General features: G+C 35.4%; 5 protein-coding genes across 10 annotated transcripts; 2 read left to right on the forward strand and 3 right to left on the reverse strand.

Moving 5' to 3' along the window:
* Positions 1 to 837: 837 nt before the first annotated feature.
* Positions 838 to 6739, forward strand: LOC105765359 (uncharacterized). Of its 2 annotated transcripts, none has more exons than XM_012584401.2 (9): positions 838 to 994; positions 1159 to 2019; positions 2245 to 2618; positions 2997 to 4127; positions 4238 to 4396; positions 4532 to 4847; positions 4963 to 5033; positions 5152 to 5274; positions 5973 to 6739. In XM_012584401.2, exons 1-9 carry the CDS (start codon positions 985 to 987, stop codon positions 6306 to 6308), a joined length of 3381 nt encoding a protein of 1126 aa, XP_012439855.1. In that variant the 5' UTR covers positions 838 to 984; the 3' UTR covers positions 6309 to 6739. The 2 variants fall into 2 exon arrangements, with proteins under 2 accessions (XP_012439855.1, XP_012439856.1); XM_012584402.2 differs by having other exon boundaries at positions 871 to 994; positions 1166 to 2019.
* Positions 6740 to 7216: 477 nt separating this feature from the next.
* Positions 7217 to 16720, forward strand: LOC105765360 (ubiquitin carboxyl-terminal hydrolase 9). 3 transcript variants are annotated; one of them, XR_008192039.1, is made up of 15 exons: positions 7217 to 7348; positions 7665 to 7834; positions 8001 to 8261; positions 8601 to 8745; positions 9074 to 9133; positions 9216 to 9311; positions 9393 to 9785; positions 9905 to 10045; positions 10586 to 10756; positions 11200 to 11457; positions 11551 to 11699; positions 12232 to 12750; positions 12860 to 13130; positions 13229 to 13608; positions 16532 to 16720. XR_008192039.1 is itself a non-coding variant. In XM_012584404.2 (14 exons), exons 1-14 carry the CDS (start codon positions 7265 to 7267, stop codon positions 13391 to 13393), a joined length of 2883 nt encoding a protein of 960 aa, XP_012439858.1. In that variant the 5' UTR covers positions 7217 to 7264; the 3' UTR covers positions 13394 to 13957. The 3 variants fall into 3 exon arrangements, 2 of the variants coding, with proteins under 2 accessions (XP_012439858.1, XP_012439859.1); XM_012584404.2 differs by lacking the exon at positions 16532 to 16720 and having other exon boundaries at positions 13229 to 13957; XM_012584405.2 differs by lacking the exons at positions 7217 to 7348; positions 16532 to 16720 and adding an exon at positions 7355 to 7570 and having other exon boundaries at positions 13229 to 13957.
* On the reverse strand, positions 13973 to 16363 carry LOC105765361 (glucan endo-1,3-beta-glucosidase 11). The gene is made up of 4 exons (XM_052625705.1): positions 15912 to 16363; positions 14733 to 15820; positions 14387 to 14541; positions 13973 to 14180 (listed from the first exon to the last, which is right to left on the reverse strand). Exons 1-3 carry the CDS (start codon positions 15961 to 15963, stop codon positions 14473 to 14475), a joined length of 1209 nt encoding a protein of 402 aa, XP_052481665.1. The 5' UTR covers positions 15964 to 16363; the 3' UTR covers positions 13973 to 14180; positions 14387 to 14472.
* Positions 16721 to 17968: 1248 nt separating the features above from the next.
* On the reverse strand, positions 17969 to 21243 carry LOC105765362 (granule-bound starch synthase 1, chloroplastic/amyloplastic). Of its 3 annotated transcripts, none has more exons than XM_012584408.2 (13): positions 21108 to 21243; positions 20446 to 20744; positions 20294 to 20374; positions 20021 to 20209; positions 19884 to 19947; positions 19698 to 19798; positions 19500 to 19609; positions 19161 to 19404; positions 18902 to 19078; positions 18627 to 18818; positions 18448 to 18534; positions 18234 to 18362; positions 17969 to 18133 (listed from the first exon to the last, which is right to left on the reverse strand). In XM_012584408.2, exons 2-13 carry the CDS (start codon positions 20689 to 20691, stop codon positions 18017 to 18019), a joined length of 1737 nt encoding a protein of 578 aa, XP_012439862.1. In that variant the 5' UTR covers positions 20692 to 20744; positions 21108 to 21243; the 3' UTR covers positions 17969 to 18016. The 3 variants fall into 3 exon arrangements, with proteins under 3 accessions (XP_012439862.1, XP_012439863.1, XP_012439861.1); XM_012584409.2 differs by having other exon boundaries at positions 21057 to 21226; XM_012584407.2 differs by lacking the exon at positions 21108 to 21243 and having other exon boundaries at positions 20446 to 21036.
* A 3119-nt stretch (positions 21244 to 24362) lies between these two features.
* LOC105765364 (uncharacterized) lies at positions 24363 to 25334 on the reverse strand. The gene is made up of 2 exons (XM_012584411.2): positions 25055 to 25334; positions 24363 to 24705 (listed from the first exon to the last, which is right to left on the reverse strand). Exons 1-2 carry the CDS (start codon positions 25169 to 25171, stop codon positions 24595 to 24597), a joined length of 228 nt encoding a protein of 75 aa, XP_012439865.1. The 5' UTR covers positions 25172 to 25334; the 3' UTR covers positions 24363 to 24594.
* Positions 25335 to 25874: the final 540 nt, after the last annotated feature.

Consider the following 25874-nt stretch of genomic DNA (forward strand, 5'->3'; position numbering starts at 1 on the left):
TTAATTTTTTTGGAGTAATTATAACAATTAGAATTTATTTTATTTCATTTTCGACACTTACATTTAAGTACGAGGATTCAATAATTTTTATTTTTGGAATAATTATAATAAATATTTATTTTATTTAATTTCTAGGGCACTTGGGCTTGAGTTAGGTGGTGCAATAAATTTTGTTATTTTCTAGAATAATTATTATTTATTCTATTTCATTTTCGGGCACTTGAACTTGAGTTTGGTGTTGCAATAATTTTTCATTTTTCGAACAATTATTAGTTATTTTATTTCATTTCCAAACACTTAGGCTAGAGTCTCGTACTAAAATAAATTTTTTGAAATAACTATAATAACTATTATTTTATTTTATTTCATTTTCGTGTATTTGGGCTAGAGTCTAGTGTTAGAATAATATTTTTTATTTTCTGAAAGAATTATAATTATTATAATTATTTTATTTCATTTTCAGGGCATTAGGCTTGAGTTTGGTGATGCAATAAATATTTTTTTATTTTTGAAATAATTATAATAATTATTTATTTTATTTCATTTTTTGAATATTTGGGCTGCTACAATAATTTTTTATTTTCTTGAATAATTATAATTTATTTTATTTTATTTTTGTGCTTGAGTCTTAAATTAGTATGATTTATTTGACAAGGATTAATTTGCTAATATTAAAATTGAGAGTAGAATGAGGGCTTTTCACAGTTTTTGTAACATAATTTCAGTCGCAAATCCGCTAAGTCAGGGGTGAATGGGCTCGGGCCACTAATCGGAAAAGGGCTTGGATATTTTGAAGCCGAGCCGAAGAGAAAAGAATGAGAAAAAAAAGAGGCGGACGCCAAAAGATTTCATAGTTGTAGTTTTTTTCATATTTTTTTCCCTTTTAGTTCCGGTCCGTCCCTGCGCAAGGAACAAAGCCATTCTCGTCTACCCCTGCGAACGCCGAGAAAGTCCCTCAAACCATCGCATCAGCAAAGGGTTTTAATGTTTCCAGGTACTCATTCTTCAATTTCAACTCAATTTCGGCAAAAAAGGTAGCGCAAAAGATGTTAAATTAGCCCAACAGTTTTAGTTCAATGTGAATTGGGGGTGGTTAGGATAGGAATTTAGGATTTTTTTTTTTAGGTTAGGTCTTTTTGATTAATTTTTTCTAATTAGGGTTTAGGATAACAAGTATGAAAGGCCGGACGCAGCGGGCCGATACCCATGATGACTGGGGAGACGGTTCATGGACCGTGGACTGCATCTGCGGTGTCAATTTTGACGACGGTGAAGAGATGGTGAAGTGCGATGAGTGCGGCGTCTGGGTGCATACGCGCTGCTCCCGTTACACCAAGGGAGAAGAGTTGTTTGCCTGTGACAAGTGCAAGAACAAAAGCAACCGTAACGACAGCGAGGAAACGGAAGTGGCTCAGTTGTTGGTTGAACTGCCAACGAAAACAGTTAGGATAGAGAGTAGTTCTACCCGACGGCCCTTTAGGCTTTGGACTGATATCCCCATGGAAGAGCGTGTTCATGTTCAAGGGGTTCCAGGGGGGGAACCTGGTTTGTTTAGTGGGCTGTCTGGGGTTTTTACGCCTCAACTATGGAAGTGTACTGGGTATGTGCCTAAGAAGTTTAATTTCCAGTATAGGGAATTCCCTTGTTGGGATGAGAACAAAGATGATGATAACAAAAATGGTAAGCAGAATGAGTTTGAGAGTGGGAATCCTGCTGATAATGGTGCCGGAGTTCTGTTTTCTTTGTCTAAAGAGAGGGTGTTTAATGCTCCTATGCATCCAAAGAAGGATGTTTTAAATGAAGGGAAGAAGAGTGAGAGTGAAGATTTTGAGGGAAAGCATTGGCAGAATGGAGTAAGGAAAGATAGGGGTGTACTTCAGCCTGTTACGGCACCCTCCAGTAAGCAGAAAAAAGATGAGCCTGGGGTGTTCAAAGATAGGAGTACAAGAAAGAAGTCTAGAAGTTCTGCTGAGAAAGAGGCTTACGAGAAGAAGAGATCTGTACAGCCCCATAAAACAGGTTATTTAACTTTGCAATTGATTTAATGCTTTATAAATATGTGCAAATGGAGAGATTCAGTTATTATAATTATTATTATATCATGAGAAATTTAGTTATTTCTTCAATAACTCTTGTTTCATACCATTGGAATGAACGGTAATGGTGAGCCTCATCTTTACCAGAGTTGGCATATGCATGTTGACTCCAGATTCTTTCTGTTTTTGTTTGCATTCTTATTACTAGTGTTTAGACCCAGCTGTGATGCAAAACAATTGGAATTTTATGAAGACAGAGTTCCAAAGTCTTTCGCGACTGGTGTCCAGAGTGGAAAGAACAAAAATTTGAAGGACAGTGTGCATCAAGAACCAACTTCAGATGGTAATCTTGCATCGAACCATGCGGTTGAAAGACCCAAGAACAACTCAAGTGGAAAAGAGCATGCTTCAGAGGTCTCCACTTCTAGCATGTCTGGACATGATTCGATTAGAATTGATGGGAAGGAGGAGAAGGCTGATGATCAACTTCCTGCAGCTATTACAAGCACTCCAAAAACAGAAGATCTCGCTCAATTGCCATTAGTGAACAAATATACTGGGATAACTCCTATTAAAGAAGAGGTATCTTTGTTATGCTTTTCATTCATTGGTATCATGGACTGGATTTTGTTTCTTTTGTTATTTTGTCTAATATAATTGCCGATGGGCGCTTTTTAAAAAAATATATATATAGTGGAAGAAGTGCTATTAGTTGGTGTCGCTAGGACTGTCACAGCTCCACCATCTTTAATTTTCTAGAAGCAAGTGTCAGGTGATGTGAAATCAAAAGCAAGTCTCTGATGATGTTGTTAGGACCTTAAAAACTAGCATGTGCAGTTTGCATGCAATCCTCCATCTGCCTTTGTGTAGTAAAATATTAGAGGGCTATTTGACAAGTATTTCTGATATGCTTTTGGTTTCACTTGGCATTTTATATAACCTTCCATATTCTTGCAACAGGGTGGTGGTGTGGCAATTGACAAAGTAGATGGTGTTGTAGTAGAAGGTTCTACAAGAAGTCCTCAGGACCATCAGGTTGATGCTTTGGCTAGTACTGCCCTGAAAGTTCAGGGAAATAATATTCTTAAAGATTCTAATAGCGGCATCTCTTGCAGCTTTGATAAATCTGATATTGAGGTGAAAAGAGAAATGAATGATGATGATTCTAATGTTGTCTTAATTAATCAACGTTCTAATCCTGATGATACTAAAGACACAGAAATATCTTTTCATCAGACATCAGAAACCCCCCAAATGAATGATTTGGTTGGAGGATTTTCACATTCGTCTGACAGTAAGGCAAGAATCAATGAATCAGAAATTGTTGCTGATTGTCATTCTGATAAAGCAAATGAGTTGTCTGGCCATTGTTCGTTGCTAAAATGCGATTTGGAGGGTTCAGAAGTTTCTGAGACTCTGAAGAAAATTTCTCCAGAATCCAATCGTATTCCTAGATCTTCTGAAGAGTCTAAACCAAGTATAAATGTTCTGACCCCTGAAGAACAGTCTAACCAGCGTAAAATGACAGCATGCGTTGGAAAGTCATCTTCCACCTCATCAGCTTCCATATTTGCTGTATCATCTGTTCCTGATAGCTCTAAACCTACAGATTCTCAGAATAACTCAAAGCAACAAGTAATGCCTGACAACAATGTGAGCAGTAAGAAAGGTTACGCTACAAATGATGTGCCTAGGGATGGAGACAGACATGACTTATCACGTAAGGCAGTAAAAGAGCGACCAAAATCCTCTTATAGTTCTACGTCAAAAGTCCCACACCAAAGCAGGATTTCACATGCTTCCATTTCAAAAAGAAACATATCTGAGTCAAAAGATTCTGTGCCTTCCTCATCTTTAAAGGCATCTTTGATGCAGAATAGTTCAGTTACGTCAGTCTCTGGTGAGTCTGCCGGCTCACTGCAAAGTCAGTCTGCTTCTTTCATTCATCAAAACAAGACATCGGCTTCAGGTTTCCCACAGAAAGGTGAAAAGTCCAGTCAGTCAAGTTCCCAGCCAGCGTCTAAGTCTGCACATGCATCATCAGTACATCCCTTTGCAACATCAAATTCCACTACTCTAAGTGATGAAGAGGTGTGAGATCAAGTTCCATCTTCTAATAAGATTTATACCTTCTCTTTCTAATTTTTTATGAAAATTTCAGGAGTTTCCTTTGACAAGATTTTCTCCCTCTTCAATTTCAGCTTGCTTTGCTTTTGCATCAAGAACTTAATAGTTCTCCAAGAGTACCTCGTGTTCCACGTGTGCGGCAGGCTGGGAGCTTTCCTCAGCTGGCATCTGCAACTGCCACAAGCATGCTAATGAAACGCACATCTAGCTCGGGAGGAAAGGATCACAGTATGGTAATATGTCTACTTCATTATCTTACATTACTATTCCAACTTGTAATTCTTGTTTTAAGTGTTAGTTGCTTTGGTAAAAGAGGTTTAGGAGAAGATTCTGCTTTGATGAATGGTTCTTAATTGATACATTTGTAGGTCCCTAGAAGAAAAAACAAGGATGCATCTAAAGATGGGTCCCGTGGATCTCGTGAGCTTGATCATGATGCTAAAAGAACTGATAAAGTGCTATCTTCACATGATCAGAGACAAGATCTTGGTTCTACCATGGATGCTTCTGCTAAAAGGAATGACAAGAATGTACATGCCACACCCTCCACAGCCACAAACAGTGGCCCTTCTTCTTCAACTGAAGCTAATGAGCAAAATTTGTCATATGTACGTAGTTCACCTAGAAATTTATCTGATGATGACACAGGCACAGCTCGTGGTTCTGTACCTCGTACTTTACCTGGTAACCGCCTCTCCAAGCAAGTCTGGTTTACAAAGTTTTCTTGAATTGGGGGACCAATCTCATGTTTATTTGCATAGCATGTAATTAACCATTTATAATATTCTTCATATTTCAGGCTTGATAAATGACATTATGAGCAAAGGCAGGCGAATGACTTATGAAGAGCTTTGTAATGCAGTCCTGCCGGTATGTTGCTTCTCTCGTGCTGAGTGCCTACTGTCTGCTTTATGCCATCTTTCACTTCTGCTAGTTCTTGGAGGAAAAATATTGCTTCTCATTCATTTCTTTTCTGCTTTTATTCCAGCATTGGCCTAACTTGAGGAAACATAATGGAGAACGATATGCGTATTCTACTCATTCTCAAGCTGTTCTTGATTGCCTAAGAAATCGACAAGAATGGGCTCAGTTAGTTGATCGTGGCCCCAAGGTATGCACATAGGTTGTGGCTGAGCATCTTTTATTATTTTGTTTGTGCATTGTTTTCTGCTGAGAGAATAAAGGGTGCAATTTTGAGTTAGAAAATCCTTATGGGACCCAAAACCATAAAATCAGTCTGGTGTGGACTTTTCTCTGTGGTTAATAATCATAACTTGCTGCATGTCTTGCAATTTTGTCCTTGTGGATTGTCTTTGCTTTCTCCTTTTGGTTTAGCCAATGAAAACTGAGATGTTCTGAACAAAATGGAAAGAAAATATATGCCAACGCTGCCTTTTGGAAAGTTTGAACTATCAATGTGAAATCTAAAGTTTATTCATCTATTGGCATGACAATGGCATGGCTGTGAAGGGAGATGGGTTTTTGCTTCAACTCTTGTGATTATGAGGTTTGGTGTTCTGGTCTTTTATGCCAGCATTGTTAAGCACTTTCAGTGATAATATGGAAGCCAAAAGTTGTGTAAAAATTAAACAAAAACTAATAGAAAGAAAAGGGAGCAAAGACAAGGGGGAAGAATCATGGGGGCTTGTTTTTGTTTCAGATTTTCTATCCTGTACATACTAGAAATGGCGTGCGTTTGTTTTTGTTGTTCCTTCCATATACATAATTTTCACTGTTCTTGTAAGTTTTAAAGAATATTCTTATGGTTGGTTTTTTATTGAAGATCTAAATGACATTATTGTGTACCAGACTAATTCAAGTAAGAAAAGGCGCAAGGCAGATGCTGAAGATTCAGACGATAATGAATTCGGCAAGGGAAGAAGTACGAAAGAGGTAGAAAGCAAAAGCCTCGAGTCACAGAAAGAAGAGTTCCCCAAAGGCAAAAGGAAAGCGAGGAAGCGCAGGCGACTGGCTTTGCAAGGAAGAGGAATAAAAGATGTCCGCAGGAGAAGGAAAGTAGATTTCAGTGATGATGATGCCGGACCCTTCTCTAACTCAAGTGAGGAGAGCATGTTCAGTGACGATGAGATCCAAGGAAGCGGAGCTTGCCCAGTGGGAAGTGACGCCTCAGCAAGCTCTGATTAGATAGGGTCCATGTAACTTAAAAGCCTATAGAGTCATGGTTTTCAACTGATTTTCCAAGATGAAGAAATGGACTCTTCGGCATTAAACATTTGGATAGTGCTCTTCTGTTTCTCATCTCCTATCTGCAGATCACGAAATGATTCTCGTATTGTATTTGTATCCAGTGACCATCTTTTGTGCAGCAATGGGTTCATGCCAGATCAACAGTTCACTATTCGCCTTCTTCCATAGTCAGATGCTTGGTCTGCTCACCTGTAGTTCCTGCCGGTTTGTCTATGGGTGTGATTGATATGTAGTCCTAGTCCTAGTTCTGTACATGGATATTTTTGGTAGTATTATGTTAGAGGCTGCCACAAGTTTTAGCACAAGTTCCAACAGCATTGGCTCCTTTTAATTATTATTTCCTTTATAACAAGTATAACTTGCCGTCAGATTTGATCATTCCTTCTTTAATATAATGAACAAAACACCAAATATTTCTAAATCATTTGTGATTTAATAATCTTTGGTCTTACTTTTGGAGTTGAACAAATTTTTTATTCTTTGTACACTGCAATTTTGAAACATTATTCGATCGGTTAATAAGAGTATATATCCCGAGATGTGGGAGATGAATTTATATTTATAAAAGCAAATAATAATAACTCAAAAAGAGAGAAATCGAAGTCTTATGTTAATTTTCTTTTCGGCCAATCAAGTTTTATGCTAATTTAGATATATTCTTTTTATTATATTGAAAAATAGAAAAAAGGAAAAGAATGGTCATTTTCTATAATTAGCAAGTGGAGTATTTGGGGATTTTCTTACCTTTCTCTTTACTTTGTTAAAACAAGAAGTTAAAGTATATGATTTGGGTTAAATATAATAATCTAATCTTCACAGGTGAAAGGAAAACAAAAACAAGAGAGAAGCAAAAGAAATAAAAAGAAATATAAAATAGAGTTTTTCAATCTATTATGATTTGGGTAATATCCCGTTTTATTGTTGAAGCCTATAAAAAGGTGAGTGACTCAGGAAAAGACAAGATCGTTGAAAAGACGGTAAGTTTAAGTTGGCTGCCTTTTGTCCAATTAACTCCATTTCTCCTCCCCCAATAATCCCTCTCTCATTTCCCGATCTGCTTTAGCTTTAGGGTTCTCCACAATATTCAATTTTCCCTTCTTTTTTTAAAGAAAGAAAGATATACTTTGTTTTCTAATTTTCTTACATTTATTCGTCGACGAACGAGCGATTTATCTGTGCTTTGATTCTGATCTCTCTAGGTGATACAAATCTGCTTGATTTTTGGATTGGAGATTTAATTGTTGTAATTTTCTTTTTGGTTTAAAATGAATTTGTGATTTGGTTGATGTTTAGGGTGGTAATTCATCGATCATGACGATTCCAGATTCGGGATGCGTGATGGAGAACGGAGCGAGTTGCTTGCCGTGCACGCCCGAAGAAGAGAAAAAGATCGTTACTGATTTAAGAAACGAATCCGAACGTAATTTGAAAGAAGGCAACTTGTATTTCGTTATTTCTAGCAGGTTCGTTTTAGAGGATTTTCGACCTTTTCTTTTCTTTTTCCTGGTTCCTATCTGGAACTTGAAGAAATGATTTGATTTTTTTATTAAACTTAATTACCTGTTTTTTTAGTCATTGTATATTAATTAATTGTATGATTCAGCTTTTTTTCTCTTCATTTTCTGGCAGCTGGTTTCGAAAGTGGGAGAGGTATGTTGGAATAGACGGTGATGAAAATTTGATTGGGAACCAATCTTCTGATTCTCGGCATATCAATGGAGCTTCTTCGGTCGTGGCAGAAAGGCCTGGCCCTATAGATAACTCTGACATTGTTGAGAATGGAAGTGATAGCGATGGCAAGGGAAATGACATACAGCTTCGGAGAATGTTAATTGAAGGGCAGGATTATGTTTTGGTACCACAAGGAGTTTGGGAAAAGCTTCACGGATGGTAATGCTTCACCTCTTCCAATTTTTTTTACTAATATACATACTCTGGTTATAAATTTTCAAGTTACCAAACAGCGTGAAGATCTATAGCCTTTTAATGAGTTATTAGCCTTTTTAACTGGTACCTGTTTGATGCTTATTCACGTTAATTGAAATGGACAGACATACAAAGGATATGTGCATGCATTATCTGCCACTGTAATTGATTGATATTTTCTTCCTGGTTAAAGCAGTATATGCTACTGACTTGATTATATACCATACACCTGAATGTACCTATCTTTGCTTTACTTATTTGAGAAGATATCTTGTAAAATTTGCTTTTTATTTTAACATATAGGTATAAAGGAGGTCCAGAATTGCCTAGAAAGATGATTTTGCAGGGTGTTTATCATAAAAAGTTTGATGTGGAGGTTTACCCCCTTTGTCTTAAGTTGGTAGATTCCAGGGATGAAAGTCAGTCAACTATATGGTTAAGCAGAAAGGTATGGCTTTCTTTTGCATAAATTGGTGGTTTGTCCATTCCTTTGTTGCCTTGGTCTGGCCAAATGGAGGATAATAGTGATAAAGTATCTTGTTTAAACAGGTTTTAGTATTGACATCTGTCCATTGTAAGTTTTGATGTCTAGGACAAAACTGGAAATCCTTCCATTTCAAATCAATTGTTAAAATGATCTGGAAAAGCCTTCTGGCTTCTTAAGTCTTATTTTTTTAATGTCCTTGAAATTATGCAATTTTGTTTTAGTTAGGCCATGCAGGTTCTAACGCCCTTTTTTCCTCACTTCTATTCTTTTGGTTGGATATAATGTTTAGGCTTCTTTAACTGAGCTTTTCCAGAAGGTCTGTGCACTTAAAGGAATAGAGCAGGATAAGGTGAGCAAATTGTTTTTTTTTTTTTTTTGATAATGTCTTCCGAATAAAATTGTTTGCTTACATGTTTTGGTTATATTACTAGGTTCGCATTTGGGATTACTTCAACAAGAGAAAGTATGCACAGTTGTATGTTTCAAACAAAACCCTAGAAGAATCAAACTTGCAGATGGATCAAGATGTGAGCATCCTTCTGTTTTCCCTTCTTGTTTTGCTTCCTAATTGTTCTCCGTTTACCTGTATGTTTGCTGAAACATTACAGATTCTTCTGGAGCTAGTTGATGGACATCAATCGTCAAAAATTGGCATGGATTCTACAGGAAATGACCTAGCTTTGGTTTCCTTGGAACCTTCAAGATCACCCTTGACAATTGCTGGGGGCCCAACCTTGTCCAATGGTCACTCAGGTTACAGATCAAATCTGTATCCAGGAAGTTCCTTAGGCTCAGGATTAACAGATATGGATGATGGTTTTGATGCATGTAACTCTGCTAGAAAAGGAGAGAAGGGGGGCTTGGCTGGATTGCAGAATCTAGGAAATACTTGTTTTATGAATAGTGCTCTTCAATGTTTAGTGCACACGCCCCCTCTTGTTGAGTATTTCTTGAAAGATTGCAGAGCTGAGATCAACACAGACAATCCTTTGGGAATGCATGTAAGTGTGCTTCTATCAATCAATTTCTTTTGTAGTTTAATGTGAATTATGGTTTGGACAATTTTGATACCTATTCTTGGGCACTCCACAAAGTCTCTAACATAAGTTTACTTGTGCAGGGAGAGCTTGCTCTTGCATTCGGTGACTTGTTGCGAAAATTATGGTCCTCAGGGCGAACTGCTATAGCTCCACGTGTATTTAAGGGGAAACTTGCTCGGTTTGCACCCCAGTTTAGTGGTTACAACCAGCACGATTCTCAAGTAAGTATTTTCTGATGTTTGAATATTTTGTTCTTCTGCAATGTTGGGAATTTAGTAGTATAGAGTAGTGGGAATTATATGCTAGAGTCTGTTTAGGGTTTACCATCTCTGTTACATTGAGAAGACACCGGTACGGGTGCAATATATGTGTTGGACATGACTTGGAGCTTTCCAAGTCGGCTTTTTCATGTTTTGGCTTTATTTTGTTGCAATCAAAAGAAGCAGCAGCAAAATAGATGAAGGGGGCTGACTTGTTGTAAGAGAAGAAGAATGGTGCATGCTTAGAAAAAGGAAGAAAAATGAGAAGTTAAGCGCATTAGGGTAGTGAATGCTTAAAGGATCCTAAGTTTTAATTTTTAACTTCTAACTATTCCAAGGCTTAGCATGGAGTATATATATTTTGCATTATACTTTAAATGCAATTTAAGAGTGACTTATGAATGTTGGTTGAATGGTATCTATATGTAACTTTTCAGGGTTACATTTTTTTTATCATATTTATGTTTTGTTTTCCCTAATGATGGAGTGTCCTTTCTTTAGGAACTTCTGGCTTTCTTACTAGATGGGTTGCATGAAGACTTGAATAGGGTCAAACAAAAACCTTATATTGAAATGAAGGACTCTGATGGTCGTCCTGATGAGGAAGTTGCAGCTGAGTGTTGGAAAAATCATAAGGCGCGGAATGACTCAGTAATTGTGGATGTTTGCCAAGTGAGATATTTCTTGTTTTGCCTGAATTCTTAGATTTAGAGTTGCATATAGTAGTCTTATTTAAAGTTATGTAGGAGAGTTAATAGTGGTATCGGGGTTTTTCTTGGGAGATATAATTACTATCTACAATTTGTTGCCAGTGCCATTCTAAGCAGTTTATGATCGATTACTTTTTCTTTTTGAGACAAATTAGAAGGGCCTTTTTTTATGTATCTGTCATTATATAGCTTTTCCCATTCTTTAATATTAGGTTATATCTCAGATTTAGGTGCCTAATGCTTTTATTGTTCCGTGTTTAATATATCCCATGCTTATGTAGTTGTTTTCATTCATCTAGCATGTCAATGATACATGACTTCAAGTTTCTGTGCGTAGCAATTAGGCTGATTTTCCACTTTGTTACTAACAATTGGAATATTGTTAATAATGCCCCTGCTTCTCAGGGTCAATACAAGTCTACACTGGTTTGCCCAGTTTGCAGCAAAATTTCTATCACCTTTGACCCCTTCATGTATCTATCATTGCCACTACCTTCAACTATCACTAGGACAATGACAGTGACAGTTTTTTATGGTGATGGAAGTCGTCTACCAATGCCATTTACGGTTTCTGTGCTGAAAAATGGTTTCTGCAAAGATCTCCTTTTGGCATTAGGTACTGCATGTGGTCTGAAGAGTGATGAAAGCCTTATGCTTGCAGAGGTAAACATATGTTGAATTGATTCTTAATTTATTTCTAGCTGTTTAAATTATACATTCTCTTGATTGGCTGAAGTAGTAAACCTTCAATATCAGGTGTATGAAAACAAGATTTACCGATATTTGGAGATGCCTTTGGAGCCATTGTCTTCGATAAAGGATGATGAGCATATTGTGGCATTCCGGTTTCAAAAGAAAGAGATAGGGAAAACTAGGCTAGTAATTTTTCATCGATGGCAGGAAAAGTAAGTTTATTTATTTGTCTCTCTAGCTATTGAAACTTCCCCAAGCAGATTGTATTCTTTCAATCTGATTTACTACATGCAGTATTTTGATATTTTAGAATATTAAGGGTCCATCGTTTCTCTATCATTGCAATTGTCTACTGATTATATATTATTATCTTTTTATTATTATTTCTCAAGTAGTGTTTATATCTGTCTACACGGTTCATCCATTGACTGTGCACACCATGTGGAATGTATTTGTTTAAGAAAATCTGTGGAAGGGTTCATGACTTTTACAGTGCACTAGGCATTGAGGAATGGACTGTTGTGGTTCGTATTTTTCCTTCAAGTATTTGGGGGGCAGCTGAAAGTTGTCTCATACCAATCTGTAATAAGCTGAGAGAGAAAAGGAGGGGGAGTATATTTCTTTTATGTTTTGGCGCTTGTTTTTTACTTTGAGGGATATGAATATGTTGAATAAGCTGGTATTCTTCTTTGCCTCTTTTCTGTCTTTGCTTAAGATTTTGAACCAATATATTGGACTTTCCAGGGCAGAGCTTTTTGGAACTCCACTGGTTACTTATTTGGTGGCGGACCAATCCAGTGGAGCAGATATTGAAGCCGCTGTTTCTAAAGTATTGTCACCTTTCAAAAAAATTTCTTCAGCTAAGGCTCATGTTGGTAAGGAAAATGGCATTCTCTTGGATGGGCTTGATGAAGAATGCAGCTGTTCTGATGCTCAGTCAGTTGAGAATGCAGAACTTGAGGGTACTTCGTGCACAGACTTGTCAATTCCACTCCGTCTGACCGATGATAGGGTTATGAACTTCAATGCTTTTAAGAAGGATACCCTCTTTGAATCAGGGAAGATCATAGGAAAGCTCTTAAGGGTTGTACTAGATTGGACTGACAAAGAACAAGAGTTATATGATTCCAGCTACTTGAAGGACATTCCCGAGGTTTATAAAGCAGGGCTTGCAGCAAAAAAGACCCAGCAAGAAGCCATTTCTCTATCTTCATGTTTAGATGCTTTCTTGATTGAAGAACCCCTAGGGCCTGATGACATGTGGTAAGTGCTTAAAGCTTGTTCAAATGGATTTCAGATGATAATGTTGCAGTCTCACATTACTGTAACCAGTACCGACCTTAATATGTTATGTCTTAAATTATTAATGCAGGTATTGTCCTCGTTGCAAGGAACACAGGCAAGCTATAAAGAAGTTGGACTTGTGGATGCTACCTGAGATTATTGTTTTTCATTTGAAACGCTTCACTTATGGCAGATACCTAAAGAACAAGATTGACACATTTGTGAATTTCCCAATTCACGATCTTGATTTGAGCAAATATGTCATGAGCAAAGATGGTCAATCTTATTTATATGAGCTATATGCCATCAGCAACCATTATGGTGGTCTAGGTGGTGGCCACTACACTGCCTATGCTAAGGTAAACTGATAATCTAGCTGATTAGTGTTTTATTTGAATTTACGACATTTGTATATCTAATGATTATATTTGAGGCTTTGGTGTTTCCACTTCTCCAGTTGATTGACGAGAATAGATGGTATCATTTCGATGATAGTCACGTCTCTGCAGTCAACGAATCCGACATCAAGACATCAGCTGCTTATCTCTTGTTCTATAAGAGAGTTAGATCTGAATCCAAAGTGGAGGCAGGAGAGGCATCACATAGTCATTCCATCTCTTAAAGACCCCGATGAGTGCAATCTCCAATACTATTGCCTTATCGAGCTGCCTCCAATCAAGGATAGACAGCCGGCCTCACCTGCAACAACCACTGTTATACTACGATGATTTTTACTTGTCTGAGCAGAAGCTGAGCGAACCCTCAATGTTATAAAAGATACGATAGGTGAGCCTAACTCGGAAACAACTCACAACGAAGCAGCGGCGCAATTCAAAGGTAGGGGCAACTATTATTATTAGTTCTATTAAATTTTTTTAATTAAATTTTTTTGAAGGAAATTTTGGGCAGAGAGTACTAGGTCTGCTTGCTTATATAGTTCTTAATTTGTACTATGAGCGAGTAAGAGTAGCCAATACCCGTCTATAAGTATTTATTTAATCTTTGAAGCCTTTAACGAAGCCATTTAATTATTATTAATTTTTAGGGATGCCTATAAATCTTGAAAGATTGCCCTTTACAGTATTGCTCTTAGTGGCCCTCTTTTTCTTGTCAGTCTTGAGAATTTTGGACTTGTAGAAGAAGAAAATAAAAAGTAGAGTTATCTAGAATCTTATTCTTAATGAAACCACTCTCTACCAACTGATGATAAATTCATTACTTTTATTTTAATCACTTTAATATTATTATTCTGATGTATGGAATCAAATTCTAAATACGTAAATAAGAAAACCCTGAATGACAGTACATCCTGTAAAACTATAACCAAAAGGAAGAATGAAACCATAATCTATACTAGTAATCAAAAACAGCCTGCAGTCCCTCTCTCTCAATCACCAAACCTAACATCCCTGCAAAAGACCAAAAGTAAAGTGAAGAAAAGATGCTACTTGAGTGCCAACTAAAACGGATCAAAAGCCAACCAAAATCATGTTGTCAAATACCCACCCACCCACCATCACCCAATTTTGATTTTTCGGGCCGACATTGAAGACAAAGTTTGATGATATTCCCTATAAACCACTGTTGGCGTACAATCAAAGAAAAAGAATTTTACCTTTCTCTAACAACCAAGTTGATGCCGTTCATTCCCCCTTTTCCCCTTAATATCTGATAAAAAGACCTTTCGAAAGCTTTGAATTACTACACCAACGTTTTAATCAACAACAGTGACGCCATCATCAACGCATGTCCCACGAACTTACGTCTTCCCTGTTATCAATCAAACCACAAATTCAAGAAAAAAACCCAGTAAATCTCATCATGCCACTGTTTGTCATTGTCAATAGGCAAAAAGAATCCAATGAATCTCGTAAATCTTAATTATATAAAACAGAAAGAAAAAAAAAACCCACAATTAAAAGCGGGGATTTTTAACAGTAAAAACGTGAAAAAGCTCTTACCGTCGCTGAAGAAATAGACAAATAACCAGTTGATGAACTCGTCGGAGAAAACGGCATCGTCACCCCATTCCCGATACTTCCACTGCCGGTATTGTTATTAGTAACACCAAGAGCATAGGCCGGTGTTCCATCAGGCTTAAATAACCCATAATTCCTCTCTGAAGTTGGACCTGGTTTCATATTCTCATTAAACAAAGCAAAAACATATATATTAAGATCCGAATCCGGTCTCAATGGAGTCCCTGCGTTTTGAGACATCAATTTAATCAAATTCCCATTGTATTTCTTTGCATTATCGGGTGTAGCCCCAGCTTCGTCTTCATCTCCCTTTGTTGGCCACCCTGTTTCTGATATATGAACTGGGAGTTTCTTGTAACCCAACGAAGCTAAAGCTGAGTAAACGGCATCGATTTGAGCGTATAACATGTTGTCGTAGTGTAAATTCGTTGTTGGATCGATTATCCCTTGGTTTGGTTGAAACAGAACAAAATCCAACGAAACTTGCTTCGGGTTTCCTTTATAAGCAAAGAACGGATACGCATTGATCAAAAAAGGTGACCCTGTTTTTTGATGAAAGCTCAATGTTTGGCTCAAAATATCGACTAAATCCTCACGGAAAGCTCCGGCTGACGGCGGAAAAGAGGTTTGTAGTATGCCTAAAGAATGCGCTGTGGTTACTGTCACCTGTTTGTCGAGCCCGAGGTTTACAAGTGCCGTATGAACGCTTTGCATGGCCGGGACGAGGTTATCGGAAAGATTAGTGTCGTTGAAAGTGAGAACCTCGTTTCCGACAAAGATACAGGTGATTTTCGTGTCCGGTAAATGGGCTTGCACGTTTTGTTTAACCCAATCTTGAGCATTGTTCGGGTCTCTCATCTTCTCCAAGTCCCCGTTGCCTAATCCGATCATGAATTCAACGCCGGAGTTGGCGAATGCGCCGAGCACTCTCGGATCTGCATCGTAAAGTTTAACTTTGGTGACCCCAATAGATTTCACGAGCGGCACTACGTTTTCAGGGGAAGGAAGATTGTCTGCTATTTGCCCGTAATTGATCCCAATCGAATTAACCATAATTGGAAGCAAATAAACTGCAAATTCGAAAACCCAAAACGAGAAAAAAAATCAGCAAGATCCAAGTAGATAATAAAAAAAACCAACCAAAGAAAGTAAACCCACTACCTGAAATCGAAAGAATAATCGAAGCATAGCTAAAAATTCTCATCAACTCCATGAAAACAGAGCAGAAACTAGTAAAGAGTGACGAGTGTGTAAGTAAAAGCTGTGAATTAGTCACCAAAAGCGTTTGAAGATTACAAGACAACGAAATAATAATAATAAAAAGTTTTTTTGAAGTGTTCTTTGCTTATAAGCTATGAAATTAGAACGACAACTATAATGGAGCTGGTGGGAAAAAAAAAAGTTGATAAGGGCAATGATTGAATGAGAATTCTCGCACTGTTTTCTCAATAAGTGTTTTATGTCCACACGCCGTTGTTGAAACCAAACAAAAATAAAAACAAAGAACAGAACAGAACGGAAAAGGGGTATAAGATCTTTTCTGTTAAGCTATAGGTGGGCATATGATGGATGCTTACAAATAAATTTAATGGAGGTAGAGGCGGTGAATTATATTGTTCCACTATTTTGGTTTAGATTTTTTTTTTCACGAACCGAGATATATGTAAAGTCAGATATTTCTTTTCTCAAAAGATTTGATTGATTATTTATGAATGAACGATCATTGTTTTATTGAATTTTTGTTTCGTATGATATCTTCTTTTTTTTTTTTTTTTTTGTAGCTTCAACATCACTTCTCCCTCAATTTCCACATGGGTCGGCCTTCTACTTTAAGGTTTAGGGTTTATCAAGAAACTTCTTTTTCAAGTATAAATTATGGTTTTAAGTAGCTGGTTGAAAATCATTTTTTAAGTATTAAACAAAAACAAAAACATTGAATTATATTAATTTAAAACAAATTAAATTCGTAATGATTAGTTTTAAAATAGTAAAAAATTTATTATTCGTTTTTGTATTATGGGTATGTTGTTAATTTAATTTTTATATTATAATTTTGTCAATTTAAACCGTCTCGACTCAAATGGTAGTGTTAGGTAAAATTCTACTATTAGTTATTATTCTCCAATTTAATCTTATACGTTACAAGTTCAGTCTTAATTCAAAATAGTTACTAAGACAACATGTATTTTTGTGAAAATAGCACTCTAAAATAACGTTATATATATAATATTTATGTTTTGTCACCAGTGGTGGAGAGCGTAGTGGAGACTAGGGGGTATGGTTCCCCTAAAATGATAAATTTTTAATTTAGGCTCTTTATAATTTATAAAATTTTAAATTAGTAATGATAAAGTTACATTTTAACTTCTAAAATGATAAAAATTTGATTTAACCCTTTAAAAATTATAAAGATATAGGCTATTAAAATAGTGAAATTATATTTTACTATCATAAAATAAACAATTTAATTCTTGCCCTCAAAAAATTATAATAACATGTATTAACTTAATAAATTTTCTTAGCAAAAAAAGAGTTTATAAATTTAATAACTACAATCCGAATCAGGATTAAAATTCAAAAAATATAAAACTCAAAAACCAAAGTAAAATATAAGGTCTAAAGCCACAATTTTCGTGTAGAATAAGGACTAATAACAAAATTTTGACCTATAAGAGATATATCTTTGCATAATATGTTACAAGTTGTTTTCAAGCTATTAAGTTATAAGTTTGAATCATTATTTATAAAATATTAAAAATTATAACTACATAATTATCTTAAATCATGTATGTATAGATGAATTCTAATTTAAATTTCGCTTGTATAATTATACCAAATTAAAATTTATTTATAAATTTGATGTTTATTTGTGTAAACAATAATTTGGTAAAATACAAATCATTTTATGTAGGATCCAATCCAAATAAATACGATTAAAGGGCAATAAAAGTCTAATGGCACCACAAACAAACTAACTTTATTTGCTCTCAGACATAATAATTTATAAAAACATACATATTCAGTGAAAATGGCTTCACCATTTTAGTCTTTGTGAAACTTTCACTAACACCCTGTTAGCTACTTAATATTATTTCTCTCTTTATACAAAAATCTCCCAACTTTTCACCCTCAACCATACCATTGAGTGCTTTATATCAGTCAATGCTAATGGCAGCCCCAAAACTTGACACAGCTACTGGTTTGCATTTGCTTGCTTTAAGAACAATTCCATATCGAAACATTTTATTTAGACTCCGAAGGGCAGTTCATGGGGTGGCAACATTTTCCTTGGCAAGTGGAGCAATCTCCTCGCCTTCGTTACCGGGTTCACTGCCAGCAACCTCCAGGCTCAACAACAACTTCTCCCACAGCTTTGATGGTCCCTGCATTGATCAACAAATTTCCCATTGTGTTCATTCTTCCTAAAGCTACAAATTAAGGTCACTGTCAGGTTCTTACGTGTTCAGCAAGGGACTAACTAACCTTCCATGAAAGGTCTTGTGCCATACAGTTTTGGATCATTTCGTTCATGGTTGGAGTGCCATATGTTGCAAGAGCTTTCCTGACAGTCTTTGCCACCTTATCCAAATCACTTGGATCCACTGCATCACACTGCAACACAATAACCCATAGAGATTAATGGCCCTTCTCATAAGCCTTGCCACAAAAGTAATCTTTTTTTTTTTTAAATACTTACTTCAACATTGAAAGCTCCCATTTGAAACCCTGTGAATCCTTCCTTGACGGTGTCGACGAGTCCACCGGTTGAGGCAACTATTGGCACCTGTACCACAGAGCAAATAGTGTGTATGAGGTTTATAGATTCACTGCTTATGCAAATCCTTGAAACCGAATCAATTGGTCAAAAGCATTTACGGTTCCATATCGCATAGCATGCAACTGGATCAGACCGCACGGTTCGAATCGACTGGGGATCAAAATGAAATCAGAACCAGCAATTATCTTATGAGCCAATGGGACATTGAAATTGGCTATTCCTCTAGCTTTGTCAGGGTATTGTGTCTCTAAATTCTCAATCTGTTCCTCCATGGCCATTTTGCCCGTTCCCTGAAAGAAAAGATGTCACTGTTGATACCGCACTAATCAAGGCAACACTAACTACTGCGACAACATAAAAATTTGACACTAACAAGGATTACAATCTGACAATTTTCTCTGATGAATCTCGGGATCGCTTCTGCCAAAACATCTGAACCTTTCTGCTCTTCTAACCTACCGATGAAGCCAACCACCGGAACGTTCCTGTCACAATGCAAGCCCATTTCTGCTTGAAGAGATTCCTTTAGTATAGGCTTTGCATCCATTACCTGCAATGAAAACTTATTATGGAACATGACTTTTAATACTCCACAAACAATAGATGAATTGGAAGTAATTCAAAGCACATACAGTTGAAGCATCATATTGGACATTGATGTGTTGGTCAGTGGCAGGGTTCCACTCCTGAACATCCATGCCATTCACAATGCCGGTGATGCCGGTTTTACGGATGATGTTATCAAGTTCAACGCCTTTATCTTCACCTGATATAAGCTCCTGGGCGTAGTATGGGCTTACAGTCAAGACCTTATCTGATTCTAGAATTCCAGCCTTCATCCAATTAATTTTCCTTCCCTTGATAGGCTTGGGATACCTAACGACCAAAACAATATCCAGCATAGATTTCCACGCAAGTGCAACAAGAAAAAAAAAAAAGAATATACATGAGCAGCATCAATGGTTTCGTACCCATCGAAGAAGTCAAACGAACTCTTGAACCGATCAGGCAGATTAAGAACAGAGAAATCCGAAAACGGAAATCTTCCCTGATAGGCTATGTTGTGGATGCAAAATGCAACCTGCCCATATTTTATCAAACACAAGGTAAAGTTTCAAGCTTTTCTGCATGATGAATCAAACAAAGGCCATCAAGGCATCAAACCATACCTTGGCATTCATGTAGATGCCCCTTGACTGGTACATGCTTTTCAAATAACATGGTAGAAGACCAGTGTGCCAATCATTGGCAATAAAAATAACATCTTCCCCTGCAGCAGATGGTAAAACCCTAAACTCTTTAACTTTTATTAAACAAGTGTTGAAAAACTTACAGAGGGAGAGAGTCCTCCATACCATATGGTCCTGAGAAATATCTGTTGCTATTTAAATTCAGAACCTTGGGTGCTTCCATAGCAGCCTGCAAATAGTGAAAACAGTGACATTACAGTGATAAAATCATAAGCTACAGTTTAACATTGTACAATTTATACCTGGCATAACAAGCTAAACCGCAATTGATTGTCTTTGTAGTCCACACCTGCATTAGGGCCATAGATTTTTGATCCAGTTTTGCCCCAAACCTTCTCGAGGAACATTGGGTGATCAACAAACACACGATCAACTCCACGTTTGTAACAATGGAAGAATCGAGCGGTCTCGATTTTGTCACCAACTTTTACCTGGAAATTAAGAGCTGATCCTCAAGAATATAATCCAAAGATGGTTCACTTTAGTTGAATTTAACAGAATAAAATAAACCTTACTTCAACTAATACACTGGTGTCCCATGCATCCATGTACTGATCATATCGAGGAGACACTGTCATAACACGATGTCCATTGGCCTTCACAAATGTTCAACACAGGCATTTATTAGTATCCCATCAAAATTAAGCTAAAACCATACAATACTTACCGCCATTGCAGGCGGAAGTCCACCAAGGACGTCGCCAAGCCCACCAGTTTTGCTCCATGGACCACACTCAGCTCCCACAAACACTAAGTTCAACCCTTTGCCGCAAATAATTTTGCCCCAAGGCCTGGGGTTTTCCTGTTTCACAGCTTGTCGGGCAACAGCCTTTGCATTGGTTCTCATCTGCAACCTGTCTAGCATGTTCAAAAACCTTAGACCATTGTGAGTCATAGCAGCTTGGTTCTTCATGCAAATCAAATTGGCGGCCTTAGTGTCTGCTCCATGGCTGTTGACTTGACAAACTGTAGAAACAAGGTGAGAGGCTGTCACTGTGGCCATTGCAAGAAGCTGAGACCAAAATGAAGATGATAATGAAAGTAAAAACAATTTTAACCCCCAAAATCCAAAACAACACAACTTGATTCAACAACAAAAGAAGAACCAAGCATTATAAATTTTTTATATAGCATTAAAAACGTAACAAACAAGTTCGAAAATGTCTCGAAAGTCAAAAAATAGTATAGGATGATCAAAGAAGCAGAAACATATGCAAGTGGTTCACTGAATCTCTCAAAATCAGTTAAAAGAAAAGAAAATCTGAAGTTAGGGTTCACTTCAGATTTCACGCCGAGGATCAGCTAATTTGGACTGATTACACCACTGACCCTTACAAAAAGGCGTGGCATTACGAGAACAGTTGAGCCACCTTCAACAGTCCAAGTGCATCATCATCAACATCAGCTTCTTAAATGAATATGTTGCAAAATTTTGCCATTCTTCCCTCTTAAAAGGGTCCAAAAAAGTTTCTTCTTAAATGAAAATGTTGGTTTCGCCGAGATTTTTTAAGTTTAGTACTTGGCATATAATTTTTTTAAAATTAATTAATCATAATCTACGTAATGTACTCGAGTTATGCACTGCAGGGTGCCAACTTATTTTTCTGCTTTTTAGTGTACACCAATTCAATAATATAATAATAAATTTATTAAAAAAACAAAAAAACAAAACAAAACCTTTCACTCCATCCACATGAATGAAACGAAATAATATGTTACTATAACAAAATCAATAATATATTAAACAATCTTACATCCAAATAATTATAATCAAAATTAATTGTCACAAAACATGACTAAATTGATAATAAAATAAATTTTAACAAAATAAATATAAACTAAGAAAAACACATTGTTTATAGAACTTAAGTCACAAAACTGCAAGACCGCAACTATACTATTAAGTTAAAGCTTAATCAATAAAAACTATAGTTTAAATATATATATATATATAATGTCTGCTTCTACTTATAAATCTATAAAAATTGTACTCAAACACGTTTAAATTTATGTTTTTTATTATAACAATATCCACTAATCTTGAATGAAAAAACAACAAATAAATTGTTGAAGGTTCCGTAGAATAATATTATTGGGCATGAAATAGGGATTCTAGACCCACTGCAGATATCAGTCTCTCATCACATAATTGGACTACCATGTTTTACCTAACCCAAAATAAATAAATAAAAGCAGTCACATTTTGTGGTTTGCTGGTTTCACATCTCTTTCCGATGCCAATGGCTTTTACCTAACTAAATATATTTTGTATATAAATCGTAGCTAATGGCTTATGTTAGTTTTCACCATAAAACAAACTGTCCCCAAAATGGTTTAGAATTTGTGCCTTTGCACTAAAGAGAAGAAAACATGCGTCTTAAAAAATAAAGTACAGTGGAGGTTGATTTATGGGGTATTTCCTAATGGGTTAATATTGGTAAAAAAGATGACGGTAAGAAAAATGGTTTTAGAAACAAGCAGTTTGACGACTAATAAATAATATGAAAACCGGGTCTTATTATCTTTTTATATCTGCCTGATACATTTCTTCAAATTCCACCTCATGATTTTAGAATGGTTTTCTACTTTTACCAAAAACGAAGAGCCTATCACGGGTATATCTTAATGTCATTTCGGAATATCTCTTTGTCACGTGGCACCTGCCCAGCACTTGAATTTATTGTATCTTGCTATTTTTGGCTATTGAGTATATTTTGATTATTTTATGTATGTTGTGTGTATATATGTATATTTAAAATTTTATTCCCTCTAGTTTAATTTTGCGCAAATTGATTTCTTTAAAATAATAAAATAATTTAAATCGTGTTTATTCTATGTTTTATTAATATAGTAATAAATTTAACTTTTGACATTTATTGTTGATCTTGATTCTAAAATTTTAACAAAATTAATCTTCATTGGATATCAATAAATTCAGAATTAAAATTAAATTGATAAAATTTATAAATGTGAGGACTAGATTTATTAATTTTTTAAATTGGAACTAATTTGATAAGATATGTAAATAATGAAAGCTATTAAGATATAAATATTAAAATTAATATGATTTTATTAATAGAAACCAATTTACTAATAATTGAAATTGGAAAGGCACACTGCTCTTTAATTTTAATGTTTGGTCCGCTTTATAATTATTTTTCTACTTTTTCTTTAAAAACAAAATAAACCCCCACTACCGAAAGGAATGGTTGATTCAATGTGACGTGGCAGTTGTGGAATGAAGCAAGAATCGCAACATTGGTGGTTTTGTCCCTATGCTATGTTTCAAATGAAGTTATCGATTGACGTTCATAAATGAAAGTAGGAAATAATGTGCTATTTTATGATTTTAACTTCTTTTTTGTATTATAAATGTTTTAATTTATAACGTATAACTTTTTAAAATTTTGCGGGAAAAAGTTGTTTCGACTTTGCCACTTTGATATACGTTTTCAATTTTAAAATAGATCAACAGCTACCCATTACAATTTACCGACAATAACATTTATAATTCATCCAACCATGTACATTATATAATATCATATAGAAATCCTAAACGCACATCCTCAAATTTAAAAGCATTTCTTTTCCTTGTAACGTTTTTATGATTATAGGAAAGTTACTTACAAGTTATTGAAAGGTATTGTTTAAAATATTAAAAATTTATTGTTTGATTCATTAAATATTTTAATGATAATCCTTATTAAATAAAAATAATATTTATGTATTTAATATTTATAATAAACTTTATTATTGACAAATATTTGGATTAAATATTTAACAATAAATTTCAATTGATAGTTTTAAATTATTTTATTTTTATTTGAAAGTAAAATTATTTCAAATTTATCTTGCATGTATTTTTAAATATAATAATACATATAAAATCATGGATATGTATAACTTGTTTAGATAAATAAATAAAATACTTGAAATCATGTTTTGTTTTAGCTAAAATCTAATCCATAGAAATATAAAAAAATAGTTGATTGTTCTAAACAAAACTACAAATAATTAAATTATAAGACCATAACTTGGAACAATTCTATCTATAATTTTAAAAAATATTCCATGAAAAATACAAGTGCTAACTTAAATTTATAACTGAAAAAATATTTACTTGCAAATAATCCCAGTTAAAATAACAGAAAAATAAAGTAACAAAAAAGGTAATAACTTTTTTTATATATATTTATTAATAAATTAATCCCTAAACCAAAACATATAATAGTTTTAATTTTATCTTAATATTTTTAACTTTCCATTATAAAATAATTTTCCCCTTTTATCATATATTTGTGAAAAATTACTCATAATAAAAATTAAATTCATAAAGTAAATAAAATTTCGCATACCAAACAGAATCATTTTTCAACTAATTAAAATTTCGAAAACATATGTATTATACCAAACGCTACTATTGCAGATAGGAATACAAATTACAAAGTCGACAACTCATAATTTCAATATTTAATGTGTAACCTTTAGATTTATTTCCATTATTAATTCCATTAAACTATAAAGCTGAATTTTGATTATAAAATAATTTATTTAAAAAATACAGGAAATCAATAGGCCCTAAGGTATTGGAAATTCTAATTTCGACATCAAAATCAATCAGAATTCACAAAGAGTACGAAAACGACATGAAATTATAAAACAAAACCACAAAAACGGCACTCTAATATCCCACATCATATTCAAATATATAACAATTAAATTAAGAATAATTTTTTGGGAATGGGTTAGCGCGATTTTTCGAAAAATGAAAAACGGAACGAAAGTACGGCGTTTTTTTATGTGTCTAATCTCTCTTTTATCTGTGAGCTGTGACCAACGTCTCTATGAACCTTAAGCCATCAAACCGTGGCGCGAATTTCTCCCTTTCTGACGCCGTACGATTCCTCGACGCACTGTTCTGTGACTCCTACATAATCAATTGTTCCATGTTAAGATCAAGAACTAAATATTTAATTTAAAATTAAAGCAAATGAATCGTGCTCCTAAAGTGAAATTAAATGAGCAAATCTAGATCCAGAAGCAAGGCACTCGAATTAATAGATTTAAGCAGCCAAAATTTCCAGTAAAATATCTACTAAATTAAAGAAAAAATAAACTTGAACAAAAAATAGAAAAGAAAAATCACGCATTAGACATTGGAAACGGGAATCAGTAAAATATGTAGCAAATTTCAAACGAGAATAAGCATTTAGGCCAAATTTCTAATTTCTGTATGAAAAAAATGCTCTAATTAAAAGGGGGGGGGGGGAATAAACCTGGTTGGAGGAGGTTGGAGAAAAAGAAACATGTTGGACTCCAGCGGATGAAGACGAAGTGAGAGCCACCGTAGACGCAACGAGCACGGTAGCAACAAGAGGTCCAGATCCCTTCATTTTCCCGGTTTTTTTCTATATCTGCGATCGAAACTCAGATAAAGAGTTGTTTTTTTGGAAGCTCCAATGACGAATGGGTGAAATCCGACGAACTTCGCCGGTTCCCGACCACCTGCTTTCCCTTTTTTTTCTCTTCCCTTTTGTGAATTCATATTAACTTTCTTTATGGACTGAGGCCCTTTATATTTTTCTGAAATTGCCACAACGTCCCAGCTTCTTCAATTAACGGAATTTAATTTTACTCTTAGGTCCGATATTATTTTCTTTAAAAAAAAAAAAAGAAAAATCAAAGTTGTGTAGCTTTCTCTGCCACGTCGAGTATACGGCACCCTCAAATCTTCTTAACCAATAGGGAAGGAGCGCGTGTACTTAAGTATTGCCAGCTTGGCATGCGGAAAGTGACGGCAGCCGTTGGATGATTTAAAAAAGGACGGTGGCCTATACGTCTCTCCTAGTCTACCTTTGCTTTAAATTTTAATTAATTTATATTTATAAAAGAGAGGTGCGTTGATTGTAGCGAAAGGTACTGGAATCGAGCAGGCTCGTGTTTTTGAAAATAGGTGGTTGTTGTTTGCTTAAGCTCGATACCGTCCGTGTCTGACTCAGTCAGTCAGTGAGTCAGTCAGTCCATCCCCTCTCACCCCTGCCTAGTGCTCCGTGTAGACCGCTCCTTTAATTAACTATGATTTTATTGGATATATTT

This window comes from Gossypium raimondii, chromosome 12 (genome assembly GCF_025698545.1).
Source record: "Gossypium raimondii isolate GPD5lz chromosome 12, ASM2569854v1, whole genome shotgun sequence".
Taxonomy (NCBI): domain Eukaryota; kingdom Viridiplantae; phylum Streptophyta; class Magnoliopsida; order Malvales; family Malvaceae; genus Gossypium; species Gossypium raimondii.

Coding starts and splice junctions, on each gene's coding strand:
- LOC105765359 (XM_012584401.2), top strand. Junction 5,034..5,151: donor TTTGTAATGCAGTCCTGCCG/GTATGTTGCTTC, acceptor CTTTTATTCCAG/CATTGGCCTAACTTGAGGAA. Junction 5,275..5,972: donor TAGTTGATCGTGGCCCCAAG/GTATGCACATAG, acceptor ATTGTGTACCAG/ACTAATTCAAGTAAGAAAAG.
- LOC105765360 (XM_012584404.2), top strand. CDS start 7,265: ATGATTTGGGTAATATCCCGTTTTATTGTTGAAGCCTATAAAAAGGTG. Junction 8,262..8,600: donor TGGGAAAAGCTTCACGGATG/GTAATGCTTCAC, acceptor TTTAACATATAG/GTATAAAGGAGGTCCAGAAT. Junction 13,131..13,228: donor ACTACACTGCCTATGCTAAG/GTAAACTGATAA, acceptor CCACTTCTCCAG/TTGATTGACGAGAATAGATG.
- LOC105765361 (XM_052625705.1), bottom strand. CDS start 15,963: ATGGAGTTGATGAGAATTTTTAGCTATGCTTCGATTATTCTTTCGATT. Junction 15,821..15,911: donor GATTATTCTTTCGATTTCAG/GTAGTGGGTTTA, acceptor TCGAATTTGCAG/TTTATTTGCTTCCAATTATG. Junction 14,542..14,732: donor TGTCTATTTCTTCAGCGACG/GTAAGAGCTTTT, acceptor GATTGATAACAG/GGAAGACGTAAGTTCGTGGG.
- LOC105765362 (XM_012584407.2), bottom strand. CDS start 20,781: ATGGCCACAGTGACAGCCTCTCACCTTGTTTCTACAGTTTGTCAAGTC. Junction 20,210..20,293: donor ACACCAGTGTATTAGTTGAA/GTAAGGTTTATT, acceptor CTTAATTTCCAG/GTAAAAGTTGGTGACAAAAT. Junction 18,819..18,901: donor ATTGTCAGATTGTAATCCTT/GTTAGTGTCAAA, acceptor CTTTTCTTTCAG/GGAACGGGCAAAATGGCCAT.
- LOC105765364 (XM_012584411.2), bottom strand. CDS start 25,171: ATGAAGGGATCTGGACCTCTTGTTGCTACCGTGCTCGTTGCGTCTACG. Junction 24,706..25,054: donor CTCCAACCTCCTCCAACCAG/GTTTATTCCCCC, acceptor TTGATTATGTAG/GAGTCACAGAACAGTGCGTC.